Source organism: Stegastes partitus, unplaced genomic scaffold (assembly GCF_000690725.1).
Source record: "Stegastes partitus isolate 25-593 unplaced genomic scaffold, Stegastes_partitus-1.0.2 Scaffold595, whole genome shotgun sequence".
Taxonomy (NCBI): Eukaryota; Metazoa; Chordata; class Actinopteri; family Pomacentridae; genus Stegastes; species Stegastes partitus.
In genome coordinates, this window is record NW_007578326.1 from 313,623 (window position 1) to 331,494 (window position 17,872).

The 17,872-nt window shown below is 41.7% G+C and overlaps 1 protein-coding gene across 1 annotated transcript in view; it reads left to right on the forward strand.

Annotated features, from left to right (window-relative positions):
- Positions 1-745: 745 nt before the first annotated feature.
- grik5 (glutamate receptor, ionotropic, kainate 5) overlaps positions 746-17,872 on the forward strand; it is a 33,327-nt gene continuing 16,200 nt past the window's right edge. The window contains exons 1-9 of the mRNA XM_008289146.1: positions 746-857; positions 1,596-1,760; positions 4,355-4,452; positions 4,800-4,965; positions 10,596-10,774; positions 11,535-11,588; positions 12,343-12,501; positions 12,917-13,069; positions 15,627-15,731. Coding sequence (XP_008287368.1) covers positions 746-857; positions 1,596-1,760; positions 4,355-4,452; positions 4,800-4,965; positions 10,596-10,774; positions 11,535-11,588; positions 12,343-12,501; positions 12,917-13,069; positions 15,627-15,731 — 1,191 coding nt within the window. The remainder of the gene's footprint in view (positions 858-1,595; positions 1,761-4,354; positions 4,453-4,799; positions 4,966-10,595; positions 10,775-11,534; positions 11,589-12,342; positions 12,502-12,916; positions 13,070-15,626; positions 15,732-17,872) is intronic.

Consider the following 17,872-nt stretch of genomic DNA (forward strand, 5'->3'; position numbering starts at 1 on the left):
CACACTGCCTTGTCATGTTGTCAGTCAGAGCAAGGATTTGTCACTCCTGGAGAGGGTTGCTTAGCACCGCTGGAGCTCAGCTGAGCTCTCTTTGTGTTCTTTTTTTTGTGTGTTTGTGTGTCTGCTTGAAGGTGGGGGTTGAGGTTAGGTTAAAGAAAAGATGTAAATGGGAACAGACGTGGAGGGTGTAGAGTATATTATTGTGTATGTTTGAGGCCGTTATCTTGGTGCTTATGCTTTTGTGTTTCTAGTACGTGACCATGTGTCTGTGTGTTTGCATTTGCTTCGACGTGTGAACATTTGTGTATGTGTGCGTAATGTAGGTGTGTGTGAGTGCTGAATTTGTGTGATGTTTACTTTGAACTGCCTTTGGAGATCTCTTCAAGGCAGAACTGTCACTTCTAAACGGCAGATGTTCCAGAGGAGACGGTAATAGAGTTGTGTGTACTGTATTTTATTATTAGACAGGCTGTATGTATAGCACTTGGCCGCCTCTATAATATGACGGTGAACGTCTTTATAGCCGAGCATGAAAGTGTGTTGTATGTGCTGTCAAACTATAGGGGCTTCCACTTCATGGAAATGCAACAGTGGAAACTGAAGATGCGCCCCATGATGGCAATTCAGGAAGACGTCTTGTACCGGGAGACTGTGTGTGTGTCCAGTAATATGCAGTGTGTCCTCCACTCCTGCAGGTGGTGGTACAGGAAGCCAGCAGACCATTCTCCATGAGGAGCAGTAGAAGATGCCGGCTCTGCCAGCACTGCTGCTGTCAATACACTTCCTCTCCTTCCTGCTAGTTACCATGCCGCCACGGTCCCTCAGTCAGGCTCCTTTGCTCTCCTCCGTCCGCATGGGTGAGTGGTCCGCCATCCTGCCTTTTTCCACCTTACCTGAGTCAAAAAGTTGCTTGTCATACCTGTTATTTTTTTGTTTTGATTCCTCAAAGTGGTGCTCAACACGTTAAATAATACAAGAGGAGATAGATTCACGGCAAAGCGTCCTAAAAGCCAAATTAGCACTAATAATGCAGTTAAATGTTAAAGGCGTCCATTCTTCTCAGCTGATGGACTCGGAGTGACTGGCAGTTACAAACTAAACAGGAGTACTTCAGTCTTTTTTAATCTACCCTTTAGTCTTCTCATATTTGATTTAGAGTTGGCCATGTTCATAGATGTTTCACAAAATAATGAAAACTACACACATTCTGAAATAAATCACACAAATCTGTCACAGCTTCGTGTTTATTTCATAGACGTGATGCCAGTGTTCTCATGTAGCTCTCAGCAAGAAAACAAATTAGCAGATTTCTCAAAATGTAGAACACTTACTTTAATTACTGAGTTCCTATTACATTTTCAAACGAGGACAAAATCCCTCAGTAAGCTGGTGTTTGCAATACCTCTGTCAGCTCAGCTTGTCCTCCTCATAAGCATTTCCACATGTGCATGGACATGGATCACATTGCTAACCAGTCTTCCCCTCTACTCCTTGTCATGTTTTTTTTTTACTTTCTCCTCATCTGTTCTTCCACTCTCGCCATCCTTCATCTTCATTCATTGTCCATCTCTCCCCTTTCCTCCTTGCCTCTCTAGCGGCAATCCTGGATGACCAGTCTGTGTGTGGGCGTGGGGAGCGGCTGGCGCTGGCCCTGGCCAGGGAGAACATCAACAGCGTGATGGAGGGTCCGGCCCGAGCGCGAGTGGAGGTGGACATATACGAGCTGCAAAAAGACTCCCAGTACGACACTACTGACACCAGTGAGTGGAGCCGATATGCTCCAAAGACAACCGGTGGAGCAGATTTGCACAACCCATCAGAACATGTCCTGCACAAACAATTCCAGCAGGGCAGAGTGTCTCATTAGCTTTTAAAAAAAAGTGACCATTCAAGAGAAATAGATTGATATTAATAGTGACCAACATAGAAGAGAAAAGAACCACAGTGTATACATATAGTGCTTTATTTCAAAACACTTTAGAAGAGTGCTTATATATTTGTTATTCAAAAGATAATGACATTTTCTAAAAAGCTGCATTGTCATAAGCAAAAACCTGAATTGATGGCTACGATGATAAAACACTACCAGTTTCATCCAATTAGGTGCCAGTAAGGGCTTTTCCTGATTAGTTTACATGTCATTGGAGACCAGTAATGGGCCACTAAGACTGTCTCATTAAAAACAGTGAACCTGTGCCCTCCAGTAACAGCTGGCACTGTTTACTGTGTGGGCCACGATAAAAACAAATCATCAAATACTAATACACATCGACAGTACAGGCCAACAGAAAGCAGCGCCACACCGCAGAGACTACTCCATGAAATTTGTATTGATATACGGAGTTAAAACAGAATATTTGGAGTCTGAAAAGACAGAAGAAGTACTGCTAGATCCAGCCACTGAGGAGACAGAGACTCCCTGCTCCTACTCTAATAGGTCACTGACCCTGCCACAAGCTACTGGCAAAATGTCTATGTGTGCCTGAGAAGGGTTGTGTACATATGTGCATGCTTGAGTTGCAGGCATGTGTGTATGTGTCTGTGTGCGTCCTTGACCGATGGGCAGGAGACTCTGACAGGCTTGTTTGCTCACAGCGTTTTTTGGTCTCTGGATCAGAGAGCTCATCATCTTACAGCTACAGTTGACTGAGGCACGCTTGCACACACACAAATGCACACAGGCACCCACTCAGGCATTCACACATGCATGCACACACATCCCTTTCTGCAGACGCAAATGCACAATATAGCATATACACACATCCACACACAGCGGCAGATACCGTAGAGGACTAATTTAGATGAATTTAAATGCCGACCGAATATACCAGAAACCGAAGAGCTTCTTTACTATCAAGATAACACCATCAGGTCACCAGACTGATTTATGCTGCGTCTGTCAAATCATTTTTCAGGTGGGTAGACAGAAAACATGTCAATAAAAATGAATTCAGCATACATTACGAGGCTACAAAAATATCCCAGTGAAGCATTTCTTTACAAGATGTAATTTAGCTACTGTGCGCCAGTGTTGTGTCGGCTGGGACACTGGTCAATAGCAGAGGCTTGATTTTAAAGGAACAGTTTAACTTTTTGGGAAATATGCCCATCTGCTGGCTTTCTTGCTCTCATATCTGTATACCAAAACCAAAAATACAGCCTGCAGCTGAATAGTTTATCTTAGCAAGCCTTGAGAACTTAAAGATTTAAACCCAGGAAAGGAATAACCTGGCTTTATCCTAAGAAAGACACCTTAAACCTTATTAAACACTAAATCATGTCTGCTTTATTCAATCCTTGAAAAGCTGAACTGTATACAGACAGTTTGTTTTGCAGGGGTTTATATGCAGGATTGTTTCTTTTGGCAACTTCTCAGAGCGAAGCAAATAGTCCCATGCATAATCCCTTGCAAAACGGCAACTTGTTGTTTCTACTCTTGAGCTTTGATGTAATGTGTTAAGGGATGAGCTTTGGAGAAGTTGGTTCAGTAATTCTCTTACCTTTGGGCCGACAAAGGCTTTATTCCCCCGTCTTCCCACTCTTTATATACAAGCTGTAGCTTAATATTTATTGTGCAGACGAAGTGTTGGACTCTCTTTTCATCTCAGCATATTCACCAGAATATTGAATAATTCCCTTAAATGGTTTCTAGATTCTTTAAATCTTCTCTGTCAAGTGGAGTCTGTTATTGATCAGCTGCTTCAGACCATTCTATAAGCAAAGTAAAGGACAGACAAAAAAAAATCTGTGAGACATATATCTATATTTGTGTGTGGACATGTTTCACAAAAAACATACCCGTGAACGTCTTCATTTAGGCCGAGTCATGTTTACTTAAGCCATTCCTGAGAAGACAATATATTGCGGTAATAGTCATATAACTTCATGAAAAAATAATGCAATGTGTTACAAATGTGCAAAACTCTTTTCTTCATTAAAGTCCTCCAAAATGGGTAATCATGCAAAATGACATTTGTTGATTTAAGGTGTCCACCAGTGTGCTGTTATTGTTCTAGTTCCACAGATATAATTGGAGTAATACATCTTAAAAGTCATTAAAAACTACTGTCCTCACACATGAATAATAGCAGCAGGCAGCTGGAGGGCTGCTCTGTTGTAGTCCTTGGAGTGTCTCTCTCAAAATAAATCAGATGATATTGAGACAGAATGTGGCGTCACAACAGACTAAGTGGTTAAACCGAAAACATACAGCATGCACTTTTTGCTGCTCTTTTTTTTTTTTTCCCCTGACTGCAGCCCCTACTGTATGCCAACTCAGTGCTGCTATCAAAACAAAGCAGTGGAAAGGTGTGTGTCTGCATATTCAGTGTTTATCTTCCTGTTTTTCTTTCAGTGTGTCAGATTTTACCCAAAGGCGTCGTCTCTGTGATAGGTCCCGCCTCCAGCCCCGCCTCTGGCTCTACTGTCAGTCATATATGTGGGGAGAAGGAGGTGAGTGTTGAAGATGCACACACAGTACAAATATATACCTCGCATATCTGGCTTCTTCTCTTACATAGTACCCCTCCTACTCACATAGACGTCATTATAACTGCATCTAGAGATTAGCTTTATTTCTCCTCATATAATTAACCATCATCCACGGCTTTCTTTCTTCTTACCTTTGATTCTTATGTGTCTCTGTTTTCTGCCCCCTCCACCTTCCTTATTTTTTTTTTCTCTCACTCTAGTGGATGTTTCTTTCTTACATCTTTGTTTTGTTGTTTGTGTGGCATGGGGATGAGGCTTTTTCTTTCCTTGATAACTGCTCTCCCCTCTCTCCATTCTCTTTCTTGCAGATCCCTCATGTTAAAATCGGTCCAGAGGAAACTCCACGCTTGCCGTACCTGCGCTTCGCCTCTGTTACGCTGTACCCTAGCAACGAGGACCTGAGCCTGGCCATAGGAGCCATCTTACGCTCGTTCAGCTACCCCTCAGCAAGCCTGGTCTGTGCCAAGGCTGAGTGTGAGTACACATGCTGCCTGTCGTATAGTCAAACAGTATATCATGTGAGCCTGCATGGCTGTATTTGTGTTTAAGTGGGTGTAAATGCATCGGTTTGTGTTCTTGCGAGCTTGTTTACCTAGAGCATGTGTGCATTTGTGTATGTGTGCAAATGCCTCCGTGGGAGTGTTGGCTCATTCACACTGTTTGGGCGGATCTAACTGTTTGGCGCTGTTGGACACTCATTTTGACAGTCTGGTCATAAAGTTCTGTCTGTTGTCAGAGTTCAAAACATGGCTCATGCTGCAGCCTTCCTATTTATTACTCATGTTCTTGCGCACTGTCTCTTATCCACCTCAGAGGGTTGTTAGGCCAAACCAATTTAATAAATATTCATGTCTGAAATGCTTTCCAGTATTGGAAGAACTGAGGGGGACATTTGATTTAACTTGCCAGGCACTCAGAGAGCTTTACCATCACAGGGGATTCGGGGCTTAGTCACTAGCCCTCTTTATTTTCATTTTGAAAGAGTCCGTTATTGATTTATTATGCACTCCCCTATCGAGAGTTGCAGGAATTAAAACCCTCGGTTGGATCGTGGCTGTAGTGTTCAAAGACAACGCTTGTGAATGCGTGACAGAACATGGTCTCTATTGTAAGAGGTGACAAAAATCCTGATTTTCCCACCGAATAATCGTCTGACTTTTCGTCCACTTTTTGTGAAGCTGAGCTGGGATGTCTTGCTGTACGGCTGTTGACTGCTCGCACCAGTTAAGTCGAACTGTCTGAGAACCAAAGGGCGCTCGCATAAAGAATGAGTAGGACCACTGAAGTCTGAGCACTTTTCATGGCTTTGTGAAAAGGGTAGATTTTGACAAACAAAAAGCTGTGACATTATGAATATTGGATTCAATCACTGAGATGCTTTCATTAGCTCCCCAGCAGTTAGCCAGCCTTCCTGCAGTTTCCTGAAAGTAAGCTGAATTCCTTGTGGACTTGTCATTTCATTGAACTGAAAGAGCTTTGAAATGGCATCAGACGTCTTTTTTCAGTTTTGATCATCAGTTGAACGGCTAGATAAGAGCCTTGTCTTCCCCTCATAAGAATTAGATGCAACAGATAGCCCGATAGCCACCGTCTGGGCCAAAACATGCTGCTTTCACTGGTGGTGCGACTGAGGGGTGCGTTTGTGTGTGTAATATATTTGGCTTGAAGGTGATCTTTACAAGGTTATCACACTCACAGACTCTGACCCACTTGGCTGCGCTATCTATCGCCGTGGAGCTGGTTGCCATGGCTGCCGAATAGGTGCTAACTGCCACTCAACAGGCTTGTTCCACACTCTGAACAACTGTGTGGGTGTGCGTGGCACCGCATGTGTGTGTTTGATGTGTTTCTTTTTTTTTTTTTGGTTTACTTTGCACGTGCGTGTGTGTCTGAGTGCAGGAGTGTGTGTGTGTGTGTGTGTGTGTTCTATACCCTGAATGCACTCTCTAAAGTCTGCACATTAGAGAGTGGGTTTCGGGGTGCTTATAGGCGTACGTCCATGTGTGTGTGTGTGTATGGCTCTTTTGTGGCGATGAAGGTTCAACATCAGACAATGTTTACCACCAGCCCACTTGTTTTATTCATCTTGTTTACCCCAGTGTAGAGCAAGCGCGTTCAAGTGAAGTAGACGTTCTGTCTTTTTGTGCAGTGAGTAATGTGTGAAGTCACACATTTCATTGGCACCCGCAATACATGCATTTTGATTAAGCAACGTGTTTAAGAAGTAGTCATTTTAGCAACAACATGTTAACAGCATTAAGGTATGTTTCCTTCTTTAACTAATATATTCTGCAAATGAGCAAAAGCCAGAGATTTTTATTTTTTTTCCTCCAGTGTATCCTTCTCGTGCTATGCCTGGGTCAGATCTCGCTATCTGAGCCTAATTCCATTATGCAGTTTTCATGAGATGGATGAGGTTAAGGACAGCGAGAGGGAAAGACTGAGCACGAGGAGGAGGAGACGGTGGGAGCATAAGCCCGAGATGGATAAAGACAGAGAGAGGTAACTAGAACGCAGGGCTAAGACAAGAGAGATAGAGAGGTTAGAGCTTATGTGGGAGAGAGAGAAAATGTGAAAGAGGAAGAGTGAGCGTGGGGAGGAGAGGAAGCTGTAAAGTGCATTGATTTTTTTTTTTCTCCCCTCCTTCCTCAAACTAATTAAAGTTTTGGCCTGGTTCAGTGATTACCCCACTGCTTACAGAGGCTTTCTCTAGCTGAAGGGCTCTGTGTGCTACCTCTCCCTTCCTCTCTCCCTTTCCCCTCCGTCCTCCAGATGCCTGCCCCACCACTTATTTACATAGCTAGGGGTGCTTTACTATGGAATTACAATTAGGAAGCAGCAGAGTAGACTTTCTAGTAAAGGCTTATTCCGCACATGATGTCAAGTGAGTCTTGACTGCCATTGGTTATACTCATTTTCAAGAGGAATTCGTTTGAAGTGGGCGAATTGTCTCAAGTATCGTATTTCAGTCTGTCTGATCCTCCTTCTGCTCATATTTTTGCCGGAGGTGCGCAGAATCGTTGCGTCTCCAATTTTGTTGTTTGACTTGAAGGTTTTCAGGTTGTTGAGGACAAACTATTTTACTTAAAGTGCATATATTACATTACTCAAAGAAATGTAAAGCAATAACTGAAGGATGAGACAACAGAGACCAAGTGAATTACAAAGCACTAAAAGAGCTCAAGCCTCTGCCAAGGCTTTCTAAATATATTGTTCTATCAATAGAAAATGTTTAGAAATTGGTTAATAGTAGGTGTGATTTTGGAGAATGTCTAAAACCAGCTGATTCATCGGAGAAAGTGTCACTGAGCAAGACACTGAACCCCAAGTTACTCCTGACGGTAGTAGAGGCACCTTGAATCGCAGCTCTGCCACCGCTGGTGTGTGAATGTGTGTGTTACTGAGACACACAATGTAAAGTGCTTTGTAGAACCAAGCTCAGGTTAAAAAGGTGCTATTTAAGTGTGGAACATTTACAATTTATGGGTCATTCCAAGCATTTTACAGCATAAAATAAGGACATTTATAATGATATCTGTGGAATTCATCAAATACTTTCTGACACAATAGTAATAATCCAATTAGAACAGAGGTCTGGAGTTTCAAACGTTTTGTATTTTTTTAAATGGTCATATTTGTATTTTATGACCCCACTTTGTAGGCTTGGAGGAGTCTTGTCATGTCGTTTTTGTATCATTTCTTTGGAAAATATCGCTGCATTAGTTCATTAGAATGACATCAGCATACTGTAACCATGACCAACACAAATACACACATAAATAGTTCTTTTGGGATAGTAGGATTTTTGAGGGGAGAGTCTTCATGCCTTCACATACAGTATGTCACAAAAGTGAGGATTCCAGTGGCGACCTGTGAAGCTCTGGTGAACTCCATGCTCCAGAGGGTTAAAGGCAGTGCTGGAAAATAATGGTGGCCACAGAAAATATTGACACTTTGGGCCCAATTTGGACATTTTCACTTAGGGGTGTACTCACTATTGTTGCCAGTGATTTAGACATTAATGGCTGCGTATTGAGTTCTTTTGAGGGGACAGTAAATTGTAACTGTTACACAAGCTGTACACTGACTACTTTACTTCAGTGTTGTCCCATGAAAAGATATAGGAAAATATTTGTAGAAATGTGACATTGTGGAAGTCGATAAAAAGGGAGACGAGAGTTGAGCTTGAGTCTCTGTTCCTTTATTGGACTCCACTAACAGCAAAAACTCACTCACAGTGCAAAGCCTTTTATAGCACATCCGCTTTCCCACAACCCGGAAAACCTTACCCCTGTCCCCTTCAAAATAATAGCGTCCTTTGTGTGTGAGACCTACAGAATTCGTGTACACCACAACATAATATATATTTAATGGTATTCTGATGTACTTATGGGCGGCAGCATGGTGCTGCAGTGGTTCACACTGTCACCTCACAGCTAGAAGGTCCTGGGTTCAGGATGTAACCTGCTTTCAGCTTGAGGCAGCTGGCATAGACTCCAGCCCCCTTTGACCCTACAGGGGATAAAGCGTGTATAGAAAATGGATGGATGGATGATAATAGTTACATGAGTAAGAGTTGAGTGATAAATGTGTTCTCATGAGCATTGTGGAAACTGTTTGATAGGAATAAAACAGATTCTCTGCCTTTGTGTTCAATGAGGAGTAAACTTGGCCTTCAACACCAACATCACAGCTGGACTATGTGCAGAAAGTTAAAGCGTGCATATTTATTGTAAGTGCTTAAGAGTTTACCTGTAAGAATCTCTTCCAACCAAGGTTTAGAACTACAAAGTGGGTTGCCAATGAAAGAAATAGCATTGTATAAAAAAAGCAAAAGAAAAGTTAGATTTCAGAACCATTTTCCTTCGATTAGGCTGTCTAGCGATATATCAGTTTTTGTGGTACAATTTGCAATACCTACGTCTGGCAAGTTCATTTTGTCTGCTCTTGAATTAGTACTTATTTGTATTAGTACTACTTTGCAACACCTGCTGAATCAGTTTTGAAAGTAAATTTAAAGCAACCTTTTTTTCATTATTTTATTTTGTGACTGAGTATTTCACATTAACAAGTATTTTAATGTTGTGTTTTGTGCATGCATGACTTTCTCTTGCATGGCTTACACTGCACTTTAGCTTCAGCTTCATTATTTATGATACTGTGACTTTTTTCCCCTAAATTTCTATTCCTAAAGACTTGTTCTTTTGTAATGTTCTTGCATATTGTTATTGCGCAGCCTTGAGATCAGTCACTTTGCATTTCACTGCACTGTATGAGCATGTGACCAATAAAAACTCTTGAATCTTGAACCGTGCAACAACATATGGTTTGGAAAATATCACGAGTTGACTTTTGCATTATCATTTTTTTTTTATTATTATTGTCTTTTGTATTCATATGCCAGCTCACCCATAATCAAAGACTGTTTGACCTGCTTGTCCAGATCAGTCAAACTGAATGAATCAGTGGCATGATAAGAAGTAACAGTAAAAATATCTGGCTTTTATCTTTCACAGTTTATGAGTTATGTTCATTCAAACAGCCTTGACTTGCAATGCGCAAAAAAAATGTGCTGAAAGTTGGTTGCCAGGGGAATTTAAAAACAAACAAAAAAAATTATCTCTAGAATTACTGGTTATATTAATCAAAAATTTCACAAATGCTATTTTTAATAAGCATAGTTTAAGATTGAAAAAAAAAAAAAAGTTTCAAGTAAATTCGAGATGGTCGGGCAGAGGGCCTCTGATGATTTGAGATGGAATAACCCACATGCAACATAGATGGCTGTATAGTTGTGCTATTTACATCAAAAGCTAATCACTGCTGTTCAGTGTATCATAGGTCATGTAGGTTGTAAAATATCTAGATAACTAACAGACACAGTGACATGCAAAACTGAATATGCAGACATGCTGTGTTTAATTTTTAGAAGAATTAGACAACTCATTTATCATGGTTTGCAACATGTCACATGTATATATGGCTATTCAAAAGTAAATGAAGATTTTCAGAGGCCCTGGGAAGCCTACATTTTGGAAGCATGAGTTGTGTCTACTGATATAGACATTGATATGCGGCTTGTCTCTGCTTTGGCTCTCCCTCAGGCCTGCTGAGATTGGAGGAACTGGTCCGCCGCTTTCTCATCTCTCGGGAGACGCTGTCAGTGCGGATGCTGGATGACAACCTGGACCCTACGCCACTACTGAAGGAGATCCGTGATGACAAAGTGGCAACCATCATTATCGACGCCAATGCTTCTGTCTCCTATCTCATTCTCAAGAAGGTCATTTCTCAAACATCAAAACAGTCTTTCAGAGCCGCCCACACATGTTCAGGATTTGAAGTTGCTGCTGTAAACAGTACAAACAGTACGACTCAGGGGGATTCAAGTTTTTTTTTTCTTTTGTATAGCCAGTTGGGAAATTCAGGTTACAGTCACAGAGGCCATGCAGCGCTTACCATCTGTAAAATAATGAAGCGACTCTCTCAAAGTTCCACAGGCTACACATTTGTTGTTGTAACAGAATTAACATCTTTTTTTTTTTTTTACCTTCTCTGCCCTCTGGAGCTACACAGGGAACAATGTCTATGCATGTCTGCCAGCAACAATCACTTACACTCTTAGGAAAGTATTTGACAAAAGAACATCTTTTGCTGGGATGCGGTGCAGATGTTACCGAGGCTTGTTCTGATTCATGGTGCGGCCTGTAATGCCGATAGCCAGCGCGGTGAGTCACAGATTGAATGCGTATGGGATGTTTTCACTGGGTACATTGGAGCCGCTGTCCGCCCTCAGCGAAATGTCCTAGTGTTAGCCTGATGATGTAAAACTGTGATTAACGTATGCTTCCTTTCCCTCTCCTTCTCCTCCTTCACATTCTCTTCTATTTCGTTCCCCAACTGTCTCCTTCGCTCTCTCAACAATATCCTCCTTTCCCTCCACCTCTTTTCTACATCTTCCCTTATTTTCTCTTTCCACATTCTATATATCACCTGTCTTTCTTTTTGATTTTCACGTTATTCTGTTTCTCTTTGTCCTACAGGCATCGGAGCTGGGGATGACTTCAGCATTTTATAAGTACATCCTCACCACTATGGTAAGAGAATACCAATTCTTCCCCCCCTTTCTCTCTTTTGTCTTCCTTCTTTTTAACTCGCTTCTCTCTTCTTCTCCTCTTCTGTCCCTTTATGAGCGAGTTGAAGTGGAGAGAATATTTGATAAGGGGGAGGTAGAGAGAGGTGACAGAGGAAAGAAAAGGGGGAGGAGATGAAACATGGGAAGAGTGAAGGAGAGATCTGAGAAATGAGCATACTGTACAAAGATGTAGAAGTGCAGAGGGGGGTGGCAAAAAGAAAGAAAAAGGGGTCTGAGGTGAAGGTGATGACAGATGTGATGTATCCTTTTCCTTTGCCACCCGTCACATTCTCTGCGCTTCCACTGTTTTCATCTCCCTCCTTGATATGTTCTCCTGCCCTGCTAACATTTGAATCAATGAGTCATTTTATGCCGGTGCATATCATTTTTTATTTTTCTCTGCCCTCTGTACGTGACATGCTCTCGTGCTTCAGATGGAGCCACTTAAGTCATTTCCATCACCCTCTTTTTTTTTTTTTCCCTGTATCACTGTTTCCCCCCTCCTTTCCCAGCTGTCTGTGTCCTTTCTTTTCTCCCCTCCATCAGAGATTAGATGTTGTCACTCCCTGTAGCCTCTCGTTTTCTTTATCGCACTCTTCTTTGCACAGTATTTTTCTTACGATGCACAGATTTGATACACTGTCAACATTGTCACTCACTGGAATTTTCTTCTCTGTGTCTCTGCAAACACCCTCCCCACTCCTGCCCCTCTGTAGGATTTCCCCCTACTGAGGCTGGATGACATAGTGGATGAGCAGTCCAATATTGTGGGCTTCTCCATGTTTAACACAACCCACCCCTTCTATTTGGAGTTCATCAGGAGCCTCAACCTCTCTTGGAGGGAGGGCTGTGACCTAACGTACCCCGGCCCTGCGGTCAGTGTCACGTCCACCATTACTCGTGTACGCGCACCATTAGGGCGGACAAAAACAACAAAAAAAAAACCTTTGTTTGCATGCCTCATAACATTAAGCTACTTTATTCCTCACACTGATTCATGGAGCACTTAAAAGGATTCAGCTAGTCTTTTGCTTGTGTTTAATGGGTATTGATGGATCCATGCTTGTTTCCTCCCCACTGGTTAGCTCATACCTCACTTCTTTTCTCCCTCTCCTCTAATTTTCCCTGCCTCCCTCCCACCATCCCTGTTAACCCTTTCATCATCCGTGATTGCGCCTCTTTCCTCATCTACTCCCTTGACTCCTTGCCTTTCTTCTCCGCCTTTCCAACCCACCCGCCCTTTCTGCCTCCCCCCCCATATGTCTCGCGTGTCCCCTCCACCTCCCACAGCTCTCGTCGGCGCTGATGTTTGACGCGGTGCATGTGGTGGTGGGGGCGGTGAGGGAGCTGAACCGCAGTCAGGAAATTGGAGTGAAGCCACTCAGCTGTACCTCACCGCAGATCTGGCAACACGGGACCAGCCTCATGAATTATCTGCGGATGGTAAATACTTCATAAATCTGAATGCATCTTGTGTCATCACCTGCTGACGTGCAAACACCTGTACATGAACACACACACACACATGCATAATAAGAAATGACTTCTACTGTGCACAGTAGCAATATAGTCAAGGATTGAAATTCCAGGAGCAGCCATCAAGAGAGACACTGGTATGAAACTGGTCGAATAAAGAGACTATATATTTTAAAGCAATGTAATAAAATTATTTTGCTTAAGTTTAAGTCTGTACAGGGTTGTTCACTTCCTTTAAAACATTCTACCGGACTCAGGTCAGGACTGGGAGGGGCAACTAAGGCCAAGCTGCCTGCCCTCTCCCTCCCAAATTACACTATTGAGGCAATATATTTAGAAAAGCTTCGTTCTGTATTATTATTAATTAAATTATTCACCGGTAATCATCTTTCTGAATATAATTGTATACCTAATTAAGAGCTGTTGCTTTGCCCATGTTACTATTATTCAATAAAAATTCATTTTGTGCTTAAAGAAATATAGTGTGAATTATTAATTAATTGCTCAATTTTCACAAATTTCTGATGGTAGTAAAAAGTTAAGCGATTGTGTGCATAAGATCATATATGGTTCTTAAAGGTTGTTCTGGTTTAAAGTTGATTATAGAATTTTACACATATCCCTGTGGTTTCCTATCCTAACCTCTAAATTATACCCCAGCAACTACCAAGAGCCAGGCCTCATCAGAGGAAAGCTGCCGTGAACAAACGTGACTGATAGGGTGACCAGACTATGGAGGCTACTTAGTAGAGCTAACCATCAGAGCAAGCGGGGGAGGCGTTTGGATGAAGGCAGTTAGAAGCAAGGCGATTTCCCTCGACTCCAGCTTAAGCTGTTCTGCTGAACCCGTCAGGCCTCAGTCCTACAGGCAGACAGAATCTAACCCTAGTAACAAAGAGCTGGACCAGTTACCCTGTTCAACGGTATACTTGGACGGACCAACAGTCACCAAAACACTAAAACCAACTGCCTGACATGGAGTAGGTCCCCCTTGTGTCACCAAAATAGTGTTACCTGTCGAGTCATGGACATGAGACCTCTGGTGATTTCCTGTGGTGTCTGATCAGTGGATCCTTTGGGTCCTGTAGGTTGTAGGATAGACCTCCGTAGATTGGTCTTGTTCTGGCGCATTACACAGATGTGTGAATTTTGAGGCTGGGTCAACACCTTGTCGGTTTGTTGTGGTGCTCAAGCTGTTGTTGCGATGTGGTGCGGTTTATTGTCACTCTGGGTAGCCACTGACGTTGGGGAGTGCTGCTTCCATAGGAGGGTGCTTGTGGTCTGCAACAGTGTTTAGGTGGGTGGTACATGTCAAAGTAAGACTTCCACTTGAACTCGAAGACACAAGGTTTTGCAGCAGAACATTGCATCACAACAAAATGATCAATGTCTTTCGCTTCATATGATCGATGTAAGTAGGGCTAATTATTTTCATTGTTGGTTGAACTACTTGTTCATTTTAAAATAATCAATTAAATGTCACGCAATCTTGACAAATACCCTTTACTAAACCCTAAGGTGACAATTACAGAAATAATGGACTAGTGATTATTGATCCATTGATGGAATCATTTTTAAGCAGAAGGCCAAATTTTCCTGGTTTTAGCTTCTAAAATTTGAGCATTGCTGCTTTTTTTTTTAAATGTAAACAGCATCTTGGTGTCCTGGAATTTTGGTAGAAATAAAGAAAACACTTAGAACCACCACATTTAGGAAATTGTGACAGAAAAAACTAAAACTTTAATTGAAATGAATAGTCATCGCAACCCTTCACATGACTTGAACTCCTCACATTTGAGAACAAAAAGCAAATGTTTGGCATTTTACTTGAAAAATGGTTTCAAATGATTAGCCATTGATCATCACTGTGGTCGATTCATCTTTCAATAGACTTATTGATAAGTAATGACAGTACAACTACATACTGTATCATCCTTATCTCATGTTGCATGTAACTTGTGTCTCTTGTTGTTCTTTGTCATCTCCCATATCTGGTTGTCTGTTTCTCACATCGACCAACTGTTGTCAAGGCAGCCTGAGTCTCATCTCTCATTGCCTCCGCCCCACCGGCCCAACATCTGTCTTTGTTAGTCAACATCAAGGTGTGCTCCATCTTCAACACTGTGCCATTCATCATAGCTTGCGCTAACTGTGCCAGCACCTGGGCTTTGGAGAGGCAACACTGAGCTGTGTGGTGCAGGTCTGAGTTTTATTGGAGAGCTATGACTGTCTCTACTGATCTATTTGAGCTTCTTGATCAATCAGTTTCTCCTCGTTGATCCATAACTGGTCATCTTTCTCTGTCTTGCGCTGTCTTTCTCTTTGGTCTTTCACCCTCTCTCTCCTCCTAATCACTGCTCATATCTGTCTAATCTTGATGAATAGTGAAAAGAAAGATGTTCGGTTTTATACAGAATACCAACTTTATTAATTTCTCCATTCCTTTTCATTGTTTCTCCTCATCTTCTCCTATGTTCCATGCCTGTCATGCTTCATCACCTCACTTTCTCCCTATGTCTGCCAGGTGGAGTACGATGGTCTGACAGGGCGAGTGGAGTTCAACAGCAAAGGTCAGAGGACCAACTACACCCTGCGGATCCTGGAGAAACACAGAGGAGGCCACAAAGAGGTCAGGAATCACCTGTTACCATGCAGCAGCCAGGTCACATTGCCCTTAGGCTTTGGATTAGTTACAGGTCACCCATCTGATTTCACAAAGCCAGAGGAGGCGTTTAACACTGAGGTCAGCCTCATAACAGACCCTCCTGGTGGTCGCCAAACCGTTACTTTGTGAAGTTGTGTTTCACCTGGAAGCACTTTGTTGTGCTGTAACCTGCTGTTAGACCAGGTTTCAGCTCCCAGTAGCATTTGTTTTACATGGAAGTTACCAGAATATATTAGGTGCTTCTTTAGTCTTCAGTTTCTTTTCAAATAATCGCATGACATTGTAACAGGTGTAGCAAGTCCACATTATGTTTCTATTACTATAAACACATTCATTGCTTTTGTTTGACTGTTCATACCCCAGTTTTTTTTCCCCTTGCTTATAAATTTTCTTTCTCAGCCACTGCTGGACGTTGATCTAATATTTTCTGATCTAAAAACAGAAAAATGGTAGTCCTTTAATGATTGGTTTATTTCCTTCCCTTGGCTACAAACAATAATTTGACATTCATTTGTGCAAATCAGTGTTTGTTGTTTCTCTTAAGTTCAGTACAGAGTATATGTGCAGATAGATGCACATCTCTGCTTGTACTATATGTAATAAATTGCATTTTAATGGGGTATTTGTGGAGTTTATTTTTGTTTCTGTTTTGTACTGAACTAGATTTGCTTGAGGCTTAGCTTTGATCTGTGTTGGTTTTGGTCTCCTGTGGACTGTGGGCTGGATCAGGTCTTGCTTTGTATACATACTTCACAATAGTGTTCATGACTGCAGTGTTGTTTCACAGAACCTCTTGCACCCATATTTTTTTCACAACTTGTACATCAGGGATCTAAGGAGTAGCCAAAGTCGAACAACCAGTTGGATTTTTGGGTAGATTTGAATTGATGTTGTTACTCATTGTCTTTCTGAGGAACTGTACCTTTAATATGAACGTGTTGTGTTGTTTTACAAAATGTTATACAAATGTGGGATTATTTTTATGTTGATAATTATACCTAAGATTAAAAAAAAAAAAAACTCCCAAGTGTATTCTTAAAGTAGGCTTATGTAACTCTTGTAGAGCTACTGTAGCCACAATTAGAAAAAATCAATATTCAGTATCTTAAGTTGTATGACAATATAATGGCAAAACAACAAAATCTAACATTATCCACAATAAACTAAATATCAGACGAAGTAAAATCACTGCAGCAAAACCGCTGAGTGTACCGAACTGAGCAAGAGTACGTTATATTGCCTGATTTTATGAGGAGTGATTTGTGATTTCGTCATACAAGAATTTATTTGTGTTGCTTTTTATTTCTTTAAAAATTCCTCTCCTTTCATTTTCTCAGACCAAATCTTTCCAATTAGTCTGGCTGATCGTTTGATCCAATGTTTTCAAGTCACGACTAATTATTTACGTGTAGTTGGACAACATGTGAAACCCCAGTAAGGTGTTCAGGGAGATAAATAATTAAGCATAAGTACACACACCACTGCAGATCAAGACTGTTCATTGACTAGAGGAAACACTTTCTCTTCGCCTCCTCTTAATGTCTTTCTGAGCTCTATTCTTGGCCATCTGTCTCCCATGTTAACACAAAATGCCACCTAATAAATATACTTAAAGCCAGACTTTAACTTAGTTGAGAGTTATGTTGTGGTAATTAACATTTTAACTCTGCCCACCTCTTTGCACGGTGACACCCACACTGTAGGCAGGCTGTGGCGGCTCATAGAAAAAAGAGCAGCCTTAAATGTCAGGACGGGATAAAGAGTGTCATAGAAAAGCTGTGACTCTGTCATTACCTCTCCTCTGACCTACTGAAAGATGTACGGTTATATCTCTCAAAGAAATGCCTCCGTGAGCAGCTGTGCCACCCTGCACTATGGTTAGGTCATTATCACACACTTAGGCACCTAAGTGACTTTACTGTCTTCATAAACTGGAAATATGTGAACAGTTTTTTATGCAATTTAAGAAAGGTGGGAGAAAAGGGGAGTAAAATGCTAAAATGCATGGCAATGGCACTCCTGATTATGAATGCTTTTCATTACAGTTTTTGCCATTTTGTCCCAGCTCATTGCTCTGCTTGTAAACAGCATTTTTTTTTTTTTTT